Genomic DNA, 12,167 nt, shown 5'->3' with positions numbered 1-12,167 from the left:
CGAATGCCCTGTCCTTCACCTGCCCAACTGTGCCGCAAACCCAGCTGATCGGATCCCTCTATCCCAAATCCGAGCAGTGAAGAAGCATCTCGTGCATCATGGTCTATACAATGAACAGAATCATCAAGCCTCTAAATTAAAAGCATCTTCCATCAGATGTATTTGTACGCAAGGTGGATCTATATCTACATCATCCTCCGGTGGATCTCATCTCCATCTCAGGATCTCTACATCTCCCTCAGGCGGGTCTTGAGATCTCTATCAGGATCTCATCACTATCTGGATCCCTCCCTATAGCTATCTCAGGATCTCATCTTCATCACTACCTGTATCTCTCTCTAGATCCCTCTCGGGATCTTTTCCAAGACTCTCAAGCTCCCCTGTTCTACTAGTTCACCAGCTCTACTACCGACAGCATTACAGCAACGAATTATTCTCTCTGCTACAACAGCCGAACAACAGTGGACCGCAGTATTTGATGAACCGCAAAGAAGATGCAGCTTTTTTATTCCTTCTTTCTTCTTTTCTCTAAATTACCTCGCTACAAGACTCAGGTTCAAAATCACAGCTGCACAAGCTCCTCAGATCTGTTCCTCATCTAAGCGCACAAACAATCGTAGTTGTCTAAAAATCAACGCACCATCGAGTGTCACACCCTGTAAAATGTTTTCTGGAAGGTTCTAAGACGAACATCCAGCAGCATACAACTCCCGCCAGCGATTCGCGAATCGATACCTATTTACACGAATAAATCTCGCAACGAATCCCAGGATAACTCTCCGAAAAGAATCTAGTTTACGGACTCTATGAGTTCCTCTGTTAGCTCTCGCTCATTCAGTAAGCTGTGGTTTAGCGCGTTCACTGCTGTTGACAATTCTCTGGCGGGCGATGAAGACGGACAGACAGCCTCTGTCGAGCTGAGAGTGACTGGCTGCGCCTCAGAGCGCGCGACCCGGCCCCGGGAGCGGCCAGGCTGGCCACGCTCTCACAGAGACCGCTGCTGTTGGTAGGACCCGGCGAACGCGGTGACGGTTAGAGCGAGGTTACTACAAGGTGATAGACCCCACGGACCAGGGGGAACGGTGAGAGGGCTGACTGGGAAAGGCCACGGCACCGGGAAGGACTGTAGACGATTGCAGAAGGCAAGTCAGCATGGCGACAGCGGGTATAGCGAGAGGGGATTTCGTGAGAAGTGGAAAATACTCTTACACACACACACAACTTGGATGGCCAGGTCGGTTCAGAGTAGGCAAGGTTTGTGTAATAGTCATTGTTCTTACAGGGTGCAGGTAGAATCTTGATCATACTAACAATGAAAAATCACGAAAAGGCATACTGCCGCATATCAACCGCCCCGTCTCAATTTGTTCATAAGCTATATGACTAAAGGTCAGCAATATTGTCGTTTTCCTACCTGAGAAAGTCCTCTCGCTCCATCCACGAAAACGTCACCACTTACTCTTTGCTGTTGGACTCGAGTTCCCGTCGGCGCAGCTGGTCCAGTGTGATGCCGTTCAGCCGCTCCCACTCCTCCTTCTCTCGCTGGAAGGCGGCCTTCTCCTGTTCCAGCTCCCGCCGCTGCTCCTCTAGGGGTGCTAGCATCTGTTCCTCGCGCCGAGCGAGCTGGGGGAGGGGGGGGGGCTACTGGTCAGCGGCGGGGAGGTGGCAGAACAGAGCTGTTGTGTGCAGGAGGAAAGTATTCGTGGGTTGGGTTATAAGGTGTCAACTGTCAACAGAGGTTGGATGAACTCGGAACCAAACGACAGATATGCACCAAGAGCAGCAAAGCGACTCGATAAAGCGAGGTAGCGCATGGCACTACGAGGTTTACGATTTAGAGCAATTCCATAACCATTGAGCGACATTAGGCAATACGAACTGGTTGTGTGTACCTCTTTAGTTCAAGAACTCGGTTCATTGAATGGGTTTGAACCGTGACTTACGTCAGCCTCGGATTCCTTGAGCTTGTTCTTCTTTTCTTTGACTTTCATCTCGAACACCTGCTCCATTTCGGCCTCCATCTTTTTCACCTTGAGCTCGTGTTCCCGCTTCTCCTCTTCCATCTGGGCGATAGGGTTCCTAAAAATGTATTTTTAGGTTATAATCAATTCGTACTTCATAGCATACACTCGAGCAATTGCTTATTAACATTGTGCATGGCCATGATTAGCATACTGGTTGATAAGTTTGGCATTCTGACATAATATGCTTCATCGGTGTACGAGTACTTAGATCAAGGTGATATCAGATACCTGTGTGCCATGATCATTGATTATTGGCTTAAGGCAGGATCACAATTCACGCTACTGGACGGCAAACAGCATAGAAGACATCTTATTCCAGAAAATGACGCGCTGCCGTGCGGCACAGCCTAGCTACAGGCGTTTCAGTGCCGTGCGGCACAGCCTACAGTTACAGGCGTTAGAGCCCGGCGGCGCAGCCTAGCTGCAGGCGTTTCAGTGTCGTGCGGCACAGTCTAGCTACGGGCGTTTATGCTGCTGCCATCTGTTAGTAAGTATGTAAGCTCTATTGTCCGTGTGTAAAGCCAACAGCGCTCACTTGTTGACGATCTTGGCTGGCTTTCCATCCGTGCCAAGTCCAGCCAGCCGTTTACAACGGAAGTTCTCGTAGTGCACTGCATTTGTGACGTCTCGCAAGTCCATCATGTGAGTCCGAATCTGCGGGAAAATATTGTGGTTTATGGTGATCCTGCTCTAGGGGGGGGGAGGGCGCAGGAAGATGTGCCATGCATATTGCATAGGGCATTGACTGGGTATCGCGTCTTACCAAGGTGGAACAATGATTCAGCCTTCACAAAAGCGTGTAATGTGAGCGATTGTTACACAGTTCTTACTAATGAACTATTTAATGATTTATGAATAAAGCAAGTAAGTTCATCTCATTGTTTATCTCTTTAAAAGAGTGAACTTCCAAATTGCAACACGCAACCGTTGGATAGACGTGCAGCCGCAGCGGAATGTTGATCGTTCCGGTCCGTCATATGTATTGTAGACCGTCTGCACTACGTACCAGCATGTTTCTGAGCGGGATGAAGTCGGAGTGTTCCATGTTCTCGATCTGCACCACGCCCCACGGGTAGCGACGACCGCGCACCTTCTGGCCGTCCACCTGTTCAGACAAAGCGGACAAACGGGTTGGTATAAAACAACGTCCCATATGTTACAACAGCGCTATAACGAGTTACATATCCGGAGAATAAAACCAAATCAAACAGCATAACGGCGATAAAACAGCACACATCTCGCTACATCTATACCATTCGACTCCTCTATCTTCCCGTCTTCCTCCAACCCCTGCGTCCATCTGTAACATCCTATCCCTCTCCCCTTCCCTCTCCCTTCCCCGTCTCTCCTTCCCCGTCTCTCCTTCCCCGTCTCTCTGTCTCTCCTTTCTCCTTCCCCGTCTCTCTCTCTCTCTCTCTCTCTCTCTCTCTCTCTCTCTCTCTCTCTCTCTCTCTCTCTCTCTCTCTCTCTCTCTCTCTCTCTCTCTCTCTCTCTCTCTCTCTCTCTCTCTCTCTCTCTCTCTCTCTCTCTCTCTCTCTCTCTCTCTCTCTCTCTCTCTCTCTCTCTCTCTCTCTCTCTCTCTCTCTCTCTCTCTCTCTCTCTCTCTCTCTCTCTCTCTCTCTCTCTCTCTCTCTCTCTCTCTCACTCTCTCTCTCTCTCTCTCTCTCACTCTCTCTCACTCTCTCTCTCTCTCTCTCTCTCACTCTCTCTCTCTCTCTCTCTCTCTCTCTCTCTCTCTCTCTCTCTCTCTCTCTCTCTCTCTCTCTCTCTCTGTTTCTCTCTCCCCGTCCTCTCTCTCCCCCTTTTTCTCTCTTTCTTTCTCTCCCACTCTTCCTTACCTCCAGCACGGTGTTGGCTCCTACCACGGCGAACGGCACTCGCTGTCTCATCGCCCTCTGAAGGCCGCTGTCCTCGTCAGTTGGACAATCGGGAAACTCGTAAATGCGGATTTTGTGCTGCGCGATCTCGTTCAGAATCTGGTGGGGAGATAAAAACATACCTATGATAAATACTAAATCATTAGTTGTTTGGTATATGAAAGGTCTGTCCGTTTCAAGCATTTCATTATCTGAATCATGTAAGCAAAGCTGCAACAAGACGAGCGCTTTTACTTTTACATTAAAATACCAGAGCATGATTTGTATAATGAGCAATCGCGTGAAAAAGCCAAATAAGACTAATCATCAGCACTGCAGAGTCCGCCAGTAATGGCACACTACTCGTGTTTGGCCACCTGATGGCGGTAAACTAATATGAGTCGCGGTGCTCAGGGATCTGTCATAAACTATCCTTATCAAACCAATCAGGGCTTATCATGTCTCGCTGATGTGTGTGGTGCACCACAAAGGTGCCATTCATATCGTCACACAACACCCAGCAATGATAGCGATTTCTTACTTGAATACGATTTCTGCCTAATTTCAACCCATCTCTATGAATCTTATTTTGGTGCCGATTGCTGACTGAGTGCTAGTGCAGCTTTATAATGGTAGTTAGTGTTTAGACTGAGTGTTTAGTGCTAACTAAACACTCAGTCTAGTGTTTAGTTAGCACTAAACTAGTGCTAGTGCTGAGTGCTAACGCCTTACCATCGCACGCTTACCTGTTTTTTGAACCTGATGACCTCCTCCGGGGTCATGGTGTCAGCCTTGGCGATGACGGGCACGATGTTGACTTTGTCATGTAACCTCTTCATGAACTCGACATCCAGAGGTTTGAGACCATGTCCGGAGGGAGCGAGGAAGTGCAGACAGCAGTGTACCCGAGTGTCGACCACTTCAGTGCGGTACACCCGACTCTCGGCGTTCAGGTACTCCTCGTACCGGGACTCGATGTACTCGATCACCGGCTGCCAGCTGCGGTACGGTACGGTACGCGGGGCGTTAGCTGCGTACGGTACGGTTTAGTGAATACTGCGACTCTCAACTGCTTTATAGCGCGGTATGGTAGACAGAGTATCTGTACAATACAAGTCAAACAAATATACTCCACCAAGATGACAACATATCATCTGAGCTGTTTCATGAACTGAACAATGCATATGCAACATAACTGTGATGCGATACTGAAGATGAATTTGCGTGACACATTAGCTTGACGCTAAAATAAAACACTGATAAAATAATTTACCGTCTATTCACACACACACACACACACACAAAACGTTTATTAAGGAACAAAAGATACACGAGAAATAAAGCATGATCAATGAAACATATGGCACAATGTAGCAACATAAAAGTGATAGCAGAGTGGTGCAAAAGCGCAATCGCTTAACTCGAGGCACCACTCTGAAACAAAAATAAAACATGTGAAACAACCGCCGCCGCCGCTGACCAGTCGCTCATGAGCGGTAAATTTTGGTGTTCCATCAGCCGCTCAGCCCTCGGGATTGCAAATTTTGAAAACTTTGAATGAATTTATTTGTTACTACGAAAATCTATTTGTTCACGTTACACTTGCAGTTCATACCACTTCTCTCGCATAGTGAAGTGAACATTTTAAGGATTCTTCGCGTATCTGCATTAATTATTTTAGCCAAACGTAATCCACATAAGCCACCGTGACCTTTCTCAGAAGAGAAACGTTTATGGAGCGCACAAGCACCAGACATGCTACAATATCCCTAATCAACTTCACAAGGCCACTAAGAGATGAGGTCAAAATGACAGCCCGCTGGGTCACAAAGTCAAACTGCCGCCTCTGGTCTAAATTTTACCAGATTACGACCGATGAGGGCAGTTGCTTAGCGGTAATCAAAAGTCGGCGCCGTCTGTGGCGCCCAGACAAAACAAGGCTAGATGTCCAAACATTTCCAGACTGACTCATTGGCCGTCTCCCTGCCACGTGAGATACATAACCATCCAGTGCCTGGCCATCACATTCCCGACTGAAGTTATGCGGCCGTCAGCTCCGGCCGGCCGGACCCCCCTCCTGCAGCTTCCCCAGCCTCCCCAGGCGCCCCGGGAGCGATACCCACCAGTTACTGTTGTCCACTGCGTCTCCGAAGCCGGGTGTGTCGACCACAGTGAGGTTTAGGTTGACGCTGTTCTCCGTTAACTTCACTATCGTCTTCTCCACCTGTCAAGAGCGGTATCGGTATGGTGATTTGTTGAACGCCAATCAAATGTCGATTTTATCGACATTGCATCAAAAGCCTGAGTAGTGCGTATCGATGAATACAGCAAGTGGGTTGGAAATGGATGCTTCAAGATGTCAGTTGTTTTTACTACACTTGGCTAAGTTGAATATAATGCGTCTCAGCAGCGAGTATTGGGTACCTACAATTTTAAACAAGTAACTTTTCTATAGCATTTTACTATTTCCGTAGACGTTTATTTACTCTAAATTCACAGAGACGCGCACAGTAATGCAAAGAGCATCTTAGCAAGGGTCAAAAGGCCAAGAGCAGCTCTTCTATATTGAGCTTCAAAGTGAAGAATATTATATCGAGGGTCCAAACATTGGACCTTAGTGCGTCCACCCATGTCCCCGCTTACCGCCACCGTCTTCTTGATTCGATGTGAAGGTCCGGGATATTCTTTGTTGTATATATCTGACATGAACATTGAGTTGACTAGAGTCGATTTTCCCAGGCCAGACTCGCCTGAAAAAGACAGCAAATATCACAATACTCAGGATGAGACACCACATCTGACATTTCGTTCAATAGTAACTTGCACTACTAAACACCTCGCGCGATATAGGTATTTCAGAATGCAAAGTTCCAAAAAAGGCAGGGTCTTATCTTTTGAAACATTTGAAGAGCCTACCGTTACATGCACCGTTCTGTTTCAAGTTTTGCAGTTTCAGAAGAAATACGAGTCTAGTACCTGCTAGAGAAGCCGAGTTTACCTATAAAGTTTCATCGGGAAAACTCAGCCCATTTAGGCAGCGTCTCCATCATCATCCCGCCCCATCCCAGTTCCGATCATCACTCCGATTCGGTCGATGTGAGCGGGCGTAAACACCGACGGATCGGCGCCCCTGACCCCTCCAGGGTACCGCCCCCACCCTCCCTCCCCCGGCTACCACTGTGTCGTCGTGGTGCGCCCCTCCCCAGTTCTGGACCAGCCATGCACCGTTGTTTATGAAGAGCGCTGGCTGAGGGCCACATGGGACGTCAACAACGACTCAGGAGTGGCGACTGCCCGGCACATTGGCGGCCATGCTCAGCAACGATTCGCTTGAGAGCGAATGGTCAGGCATGGTCGCTGATTGTCGTTTTATTATGTCGCTTTTCTAAAAATAGTTATCTCCCCCTGGTTTCCCATTTGCGATTCGTTTTGCATGGTTTTCTTCCGCTCAAATTTAAGTCAGTGCAAATAAAATAAACTGATATAAACAAAGTAACAGCAATCTTTTAACGCTAGATGCCCCTTATATCCCTTGATCTGACCTGATCCTGACACTACAGGTATCCCTTTAAGTATCCCTTAACCTATCATTTACTGCCTTCTAACTCCCCGTTATTCTTTATCAACCGTTTACTTCCCCCGATCAACCAATCCCATTCCTCCCACCCTCCACTCCTCCCCCTCTCCTCCACTCACCGACTACCATCAATGTAAAATGGAAGCCTTTCTTGACAGCTCTCCTGTGCACCTGGTTGGGCAGGTCAGCGAATCCCACATATCCATCCAGCTGACGGCGACTCCTCTCCCGCGCCTGCCGCTCGCGGTTCTGGTCATCTGCCTTGTTGGGTCTGACGAGCGGAGGTTCTTCGGGTCGGCCTGGCCTGGCGGGGGTGACTTCGGAGTCGGAGCGGCGCGGCGGAGGAGGGGCCGAACTCCGGGAGAGGACCGTCTTGGGCGGTGCCGGAGGAGGCTCCTTGGGTGACGGCGCCGGCGCCGAGTCCGGCTTCGGCGCTACCTGGAGACACAGAGAAATACGGTGATGATAAGATTTAAAAAACACACATGGATATTTGCGGTCTTGATACTAGAGACGAATGAAGGGAACACTTGCTAGTTTAGGAAGCCTGAGGGTGGTGAGAAGCCAGCATACATGAGATGGTACACGCTCCAACACTATTACCAATCTCTTATACCTTATAGGTACCACTCATTTCCCCATGTCCTCACCACCACTTACCGTACATTGCACCTCCTCCCACAGCACCACGGACATCATGGCTTCACCCCACCCCTCGGCACAGAGCGCAGCCCAGCACGAGCCCGAGTCCCTCACTGGTCGCACTGACAGCGGCCGAGCGGCGGCGCTGCCGTCTGCAGGCTGTGGGTGTGCAGCTCCCGGGAGGTTGGCGCCGGGCGGTCACATTCCGTGCCCACCAGGGACATGGATGATGTAACTGAGCGCTGGCGACCCGCTATATGTGTCGGGAACAACGGAGATGAGGGGAATATGGGATAGGGGAAATGGAATAGGCAGCGAAACGAGGGGGCACCGAGGCACCGTGCCCCCTCTTTGATTTTGGCATTTTAACATTAGCCCTATGGGCGTTGCATGGAAAGAATAGACCAAAAGTCGGCAGTGCCCCCCCCCCCTTAATTGAAGGTGTTCCGCCGCCAATGGGAAATGTGTAGCACGCTACATCTTTAACATTTAACGTAGAATCTTTTCGGCACGGCTTGGTCCGGCAGTTCCCCCCCCCCCCCCTCGCAGTCCGGTCACAGGCCTAGCCCTCCATTCACACACCCGTCGCTGCTACCGGGTGACGCACAGCTGAGCGGAGCGCTGCTGCTGCGCTCTCCTCCCCTCTCATTATTCACTACCCCCCCCCCGTCACCAGGCCCGCCATCCCCATTCAGCACTTTTCCCCAACTCCCTCAACGAGCACTGTCCGTGAGAATAGCCCGCAGTAGACACATCTGCGAGAAGACGATGCCGGTCACATCAGTACGAACCGCCGAGGCACAGCTGAGTCAACAAGCTACGTCAGAACTGCGGCCGGCGGCGGCGGCGAGCGAGCACGTTAAGGTACTCTGTCACTTGTCACGTACTCTGTCAGGTACCACAACAGCTGCGCCGCGCTGAGTCCCACGGAGGGAATGGCAAAACCAGAAAGATCCTACGGCAAGCAAAAACGCTGTAGTTCCAGAGGTCTTCGCAATGGGCAGCCGTTAAACTCTCATTACGACGCTCGCCTATGGAGACAGCTACCGCAGGATGAGCGATCCGAGCCTCCTCAAATAACGCTGGATCAGTAAGATATGTCAGCAGATCATGGAGCAGTGTCAAGGATGGATGCCGGCTGGAGCACACAGCCTCCTTTGTCGGGCACAGCAACCCAGGGTGAGTGAACCTGGCAAAATAGCCGGGTGACCGACCTCACAATGGCCTCATGAGGTAGTTCCAGAGATCTCCGCAGAGGAAGAAGGCGCTGACTTACGGCCACGCCCCGGTACGGTGGGCGGAGCAAGAGTGACGTCACAGGGGCGTTGGCGGCAGACGAAACGGAAGGAAACAAAAGTTTGAATAAAATGAAATTGAAGAATCAAAATTAAAACTCGAAAATCACAAACCTTTCGTGGATTGTTTTATGTCAGCGATTACTAAAATGATAAAGCACTCAACACGAAGACGATTCGACGGCCAAAAATTGCAGGCACAGAGGAGCAAGGTGACTAAACAGGACAGAGGGCGCCATCTTACGGCCCCACCCACCAGAAGAAGGCAGAGGAAGATGACGTCGCAAGGGCGTGGCAGTCACCCCTCCCCCCCCCCCAACTATAAAAGGGTGCGCCACCCAACCAGAGGGAGAATCACAGTCGAGCAGCCGAGAGTCACAGTCTGCAGCCGGAGCCGGAGACGCCATCTGGAGGCCGCCGTCAGTCCGGGGTCACCCGCGAGAAGCCTCTTCAGTTCGAGTGATCAGAACCGAGGACAGTAGCCGACGCTTGTGACCACACTGAGAAGCGGAAGCGCAGAGAAACTCCAGAATGTGAGTGTTGTTGAAAAGTCTGCTCAATCCCAATCCTTGACCCCCCCCCCCCCTCTGCCCGGTTGCCGTGCCGTGACGACTGCCAAACATTTTCGGTTGCCATAAAATGCACTCTCAATTGGAATTGGAAAACTTAAATTACTTTGAGCTTATTGGTCCAGACACCCTAGTAGCATATTAGGATCTGAATTTCGAAGTCATGTCAGAGTCGCCAGCAAACCGTTATTGTCAGTTGGAGTTCACGATTAGGCCCAGAGCGAGAGGCTAAAATTTGAATAAGCAGCTCATGGTCACGAACGTTGAGATTGATGACTGGATGTGTGACAGCGTTGAAATGTCTTTGTCTTCGGTCAAGCTGGTTCGTTCGATTTATTATGGGCGATGGCCAGGTGCGTTTTGAGGTTGGAACGTTTGTGAAATTAAGGGTTTAGATTCGTGCTGTACTCACTAAAAGTTGCATTGCGAAATCATTGGTAATATTGCTGTAGGAATTAATTGCGAAGTCGAAATCAATTATAGAACAGGTAAATACGGTTGAAAGGGAATGTAATGTTTTAAGGTGGCGACTGATTCATGCGATCGATCTATGAATATGGCTATGAGTTATGGTTTCCGACAGATACGAATGCTTGAGCTTACGGCGGAATTTCTTCTGTTACTTAGGTGCAGAGTTGCGAGCAGTGGTTTGAGGTTGACGGTTTGACACTTAGCGACTTTAGATGGTCACTTTGCGTCATTGAAATTGCGAAATGTCGAGTAACAGGTAGATGTAGAATTGTTTGTGGTTAGAACTAATATGCGACTAATATAGGTGCCGATCGTTGTGCTTTTGTAGAATAAATACTAGAAAGGACCACCTTTGTTGGGGAACGATTAAATGGGACAGGAATTTAATTTAAAAAAAAAACTTACGTTGAATGGAGCTGATGAGATGTCGAACAGGGAGATATTGCAGCGATATTTTACCAGATTCACACTCACTGACACATCCGGTGAATCCACCCGGCCAGAAGAGACAACACGCACGAGCATTGCACCGCGAGTGATGACGCGCCCATCGCGGCGTGGCCTTGACTGACTGTCGACGCGACGCCAGCCGGCGGCCAGTATCGTCGCTCTCGACGCGGGCGTTGAGCCGCCAGAGGGCGTAAAAAGCAGCCACAACAGGGGCAGTGGGTTAGCCGTAATTGGGGCGCGGGCGGTAGGTGAAGGTCATTGTATATAGGAGCATGGTTAGTTGTGGAAAGTTGCAACGGGGTAAGAACGTAAACAGTTAATGCATAATTTTAAATATGACATGCTATTTGATATTTAGGACTGCACTTCGTTTGATGCGCATTGTTTACTGCTAATAGGATGATTTAAAATAGATTCCCTATGAAAGGCTAGGGACCCTATGACAATATTCTGGCACTCTATAAAGATAATTTGTTTAGGTAACTAGTAGCCCATCAGAAGCTATCGAACGAGTTTCAAGGAGTCATTTCCGTTTGAGCATTCAGCAATTCACTATGATACGGTGGATCACAACCAGACGACAGATCGGTGCGTACTAATTGGTTCTAGATTATCTGATGAAATCAAGAGCGGTTCAAGGTCTGCTAGGATTGTTTACGAGAACTGATGATTAGGTTCACGCGTGCAGCAGCAATTAGGACTTGAGATTACGATTAGATGCGTTTCTGTTATTCGCGTTCTTGAGAGTTAGCGCCAATAATTACTCCACCAATATTGGCACAGGGCATTGTGAGGCACAGACGGCTTGTTTGCCCGTCTCCTATGGCGTAGCGTTTACCAGCATGACCGTATGAGACACAGATGCACTTCTCTAAACCCACGTCCAGACCGGAATAATAATAGGGACACGCCGTCACGTACGCAGGGCATATGCACGTTTTCCGCCAGTGGTACCGGCCACTGTTAATTTTCCCGCTTAGGTAACACTGGGTGAGAAGGCAGTGAGAGGTTTCTACGGCAGGGGGAAGGGGAAGATTGGCACAGTGTGCAGTGGAGAGTAAGTTATGCCAAAGGCAAGAAGCCGAGGGTCAGGGGTGAGTCACCCAAAAGTGCGGATAAGGCGCGCCGTAGTGTCCCGAATAAGTCCTCATACTTATTTTGTAAAGGTACCTTAATCGGTACTGGACAGCCTCAGGGGAGGGAAGAATGTACTCCAGGACACGTAAGGCCTTGAAGAGTAAATCCCATGGTTTAAGGAGAGTTCCTGAGGAGAGTTCCAGGAT

The 12,167-nt window shown here is 49.5% G+C and overlaps 1 protein-coding gene across 11 annotated transcripts in view; it reads right to left on the bottom strand.

Moving 5' to 3' along the window:
* The window catches only part of LOC122369122 (septin-7-like), a 65,397-nt gene that overhangs the window by 7,321 nt on the left and 45,909 nt on the right, over positions 1-12,167 (bottom strand). For 5 of the 11 annotated variants that reach the window (XM_043343569.1, XM_043343566.1, XM_043343573.1 and 2 more), the window contains exons 3-12: positions 7,577-7,895; positions 6,524-6,630; positions 6,004-6,104; positions 4,627-4,879; positions 3,863-4,000; positions 3,031-3,129; positions 2,560-2,678; positions 1,944-2,079; positions 1,460-1,623; positions 137-1,000 (exon numbers count right to left, since the gene is read on the bottom strand). In XM_043343569.1, coding sequence (XP_043199504.1) covers positions 859-1,000; positions 1,460-1,623; positions 1,944-2,079; positions 2,560-2,678; positions 3,031-3,129; positions 3,863-4,000; positions 4,627-4,879; positions 6,004-6,104; positions 6,524-6,630; positions 7,577-7,895 — 1,578 coding nt within the window. In that variant the 3' untranslated portion in view covers positions 137-858. Of the gene's footprint in view, positions 1-136; positions 1,001-1,459; positions 1,624-1,943; positions 2,080-2,559; positions 2,679-3,030; positions 3,130-3,862; positions 4,001-4,626; positions 4,880-6,003; positions 6,105-6,523; positions 6,631-7,576; positions 7,896-8,117; positions 8,257-12,167 lie in introns of those variants that run through there. The other 6 variants (XM_043343568.1, XM_043343567.1, XM_043343571.1 and 3 more) reach the window with 4 other exon arrangements.

This window comes from Amphibalanus amphitrite, unplaced genomic scaffold, assembly GCF_019059575.1.
Source record: "Amphibalanus amphitrite isolate SeventyFive unplaced genomic scaffold, NRLGWU_Aamphi_draft 001007F_arrow, whole genome shotgun sequence".
NCBI classification, from domain to species: domain Eukaryota; kingdom Metazoa; phylum Arthropoda; class Thecostraca; order Balanomorpha; family Balanidae; genus Amphibalanus; species Amphibalanus amphitrite.
The sequence above is the reverse complement of the archived record's forward strand: the minus strand, read 5'-3'. Positions and strand labels throughout refer to the sequence as shown.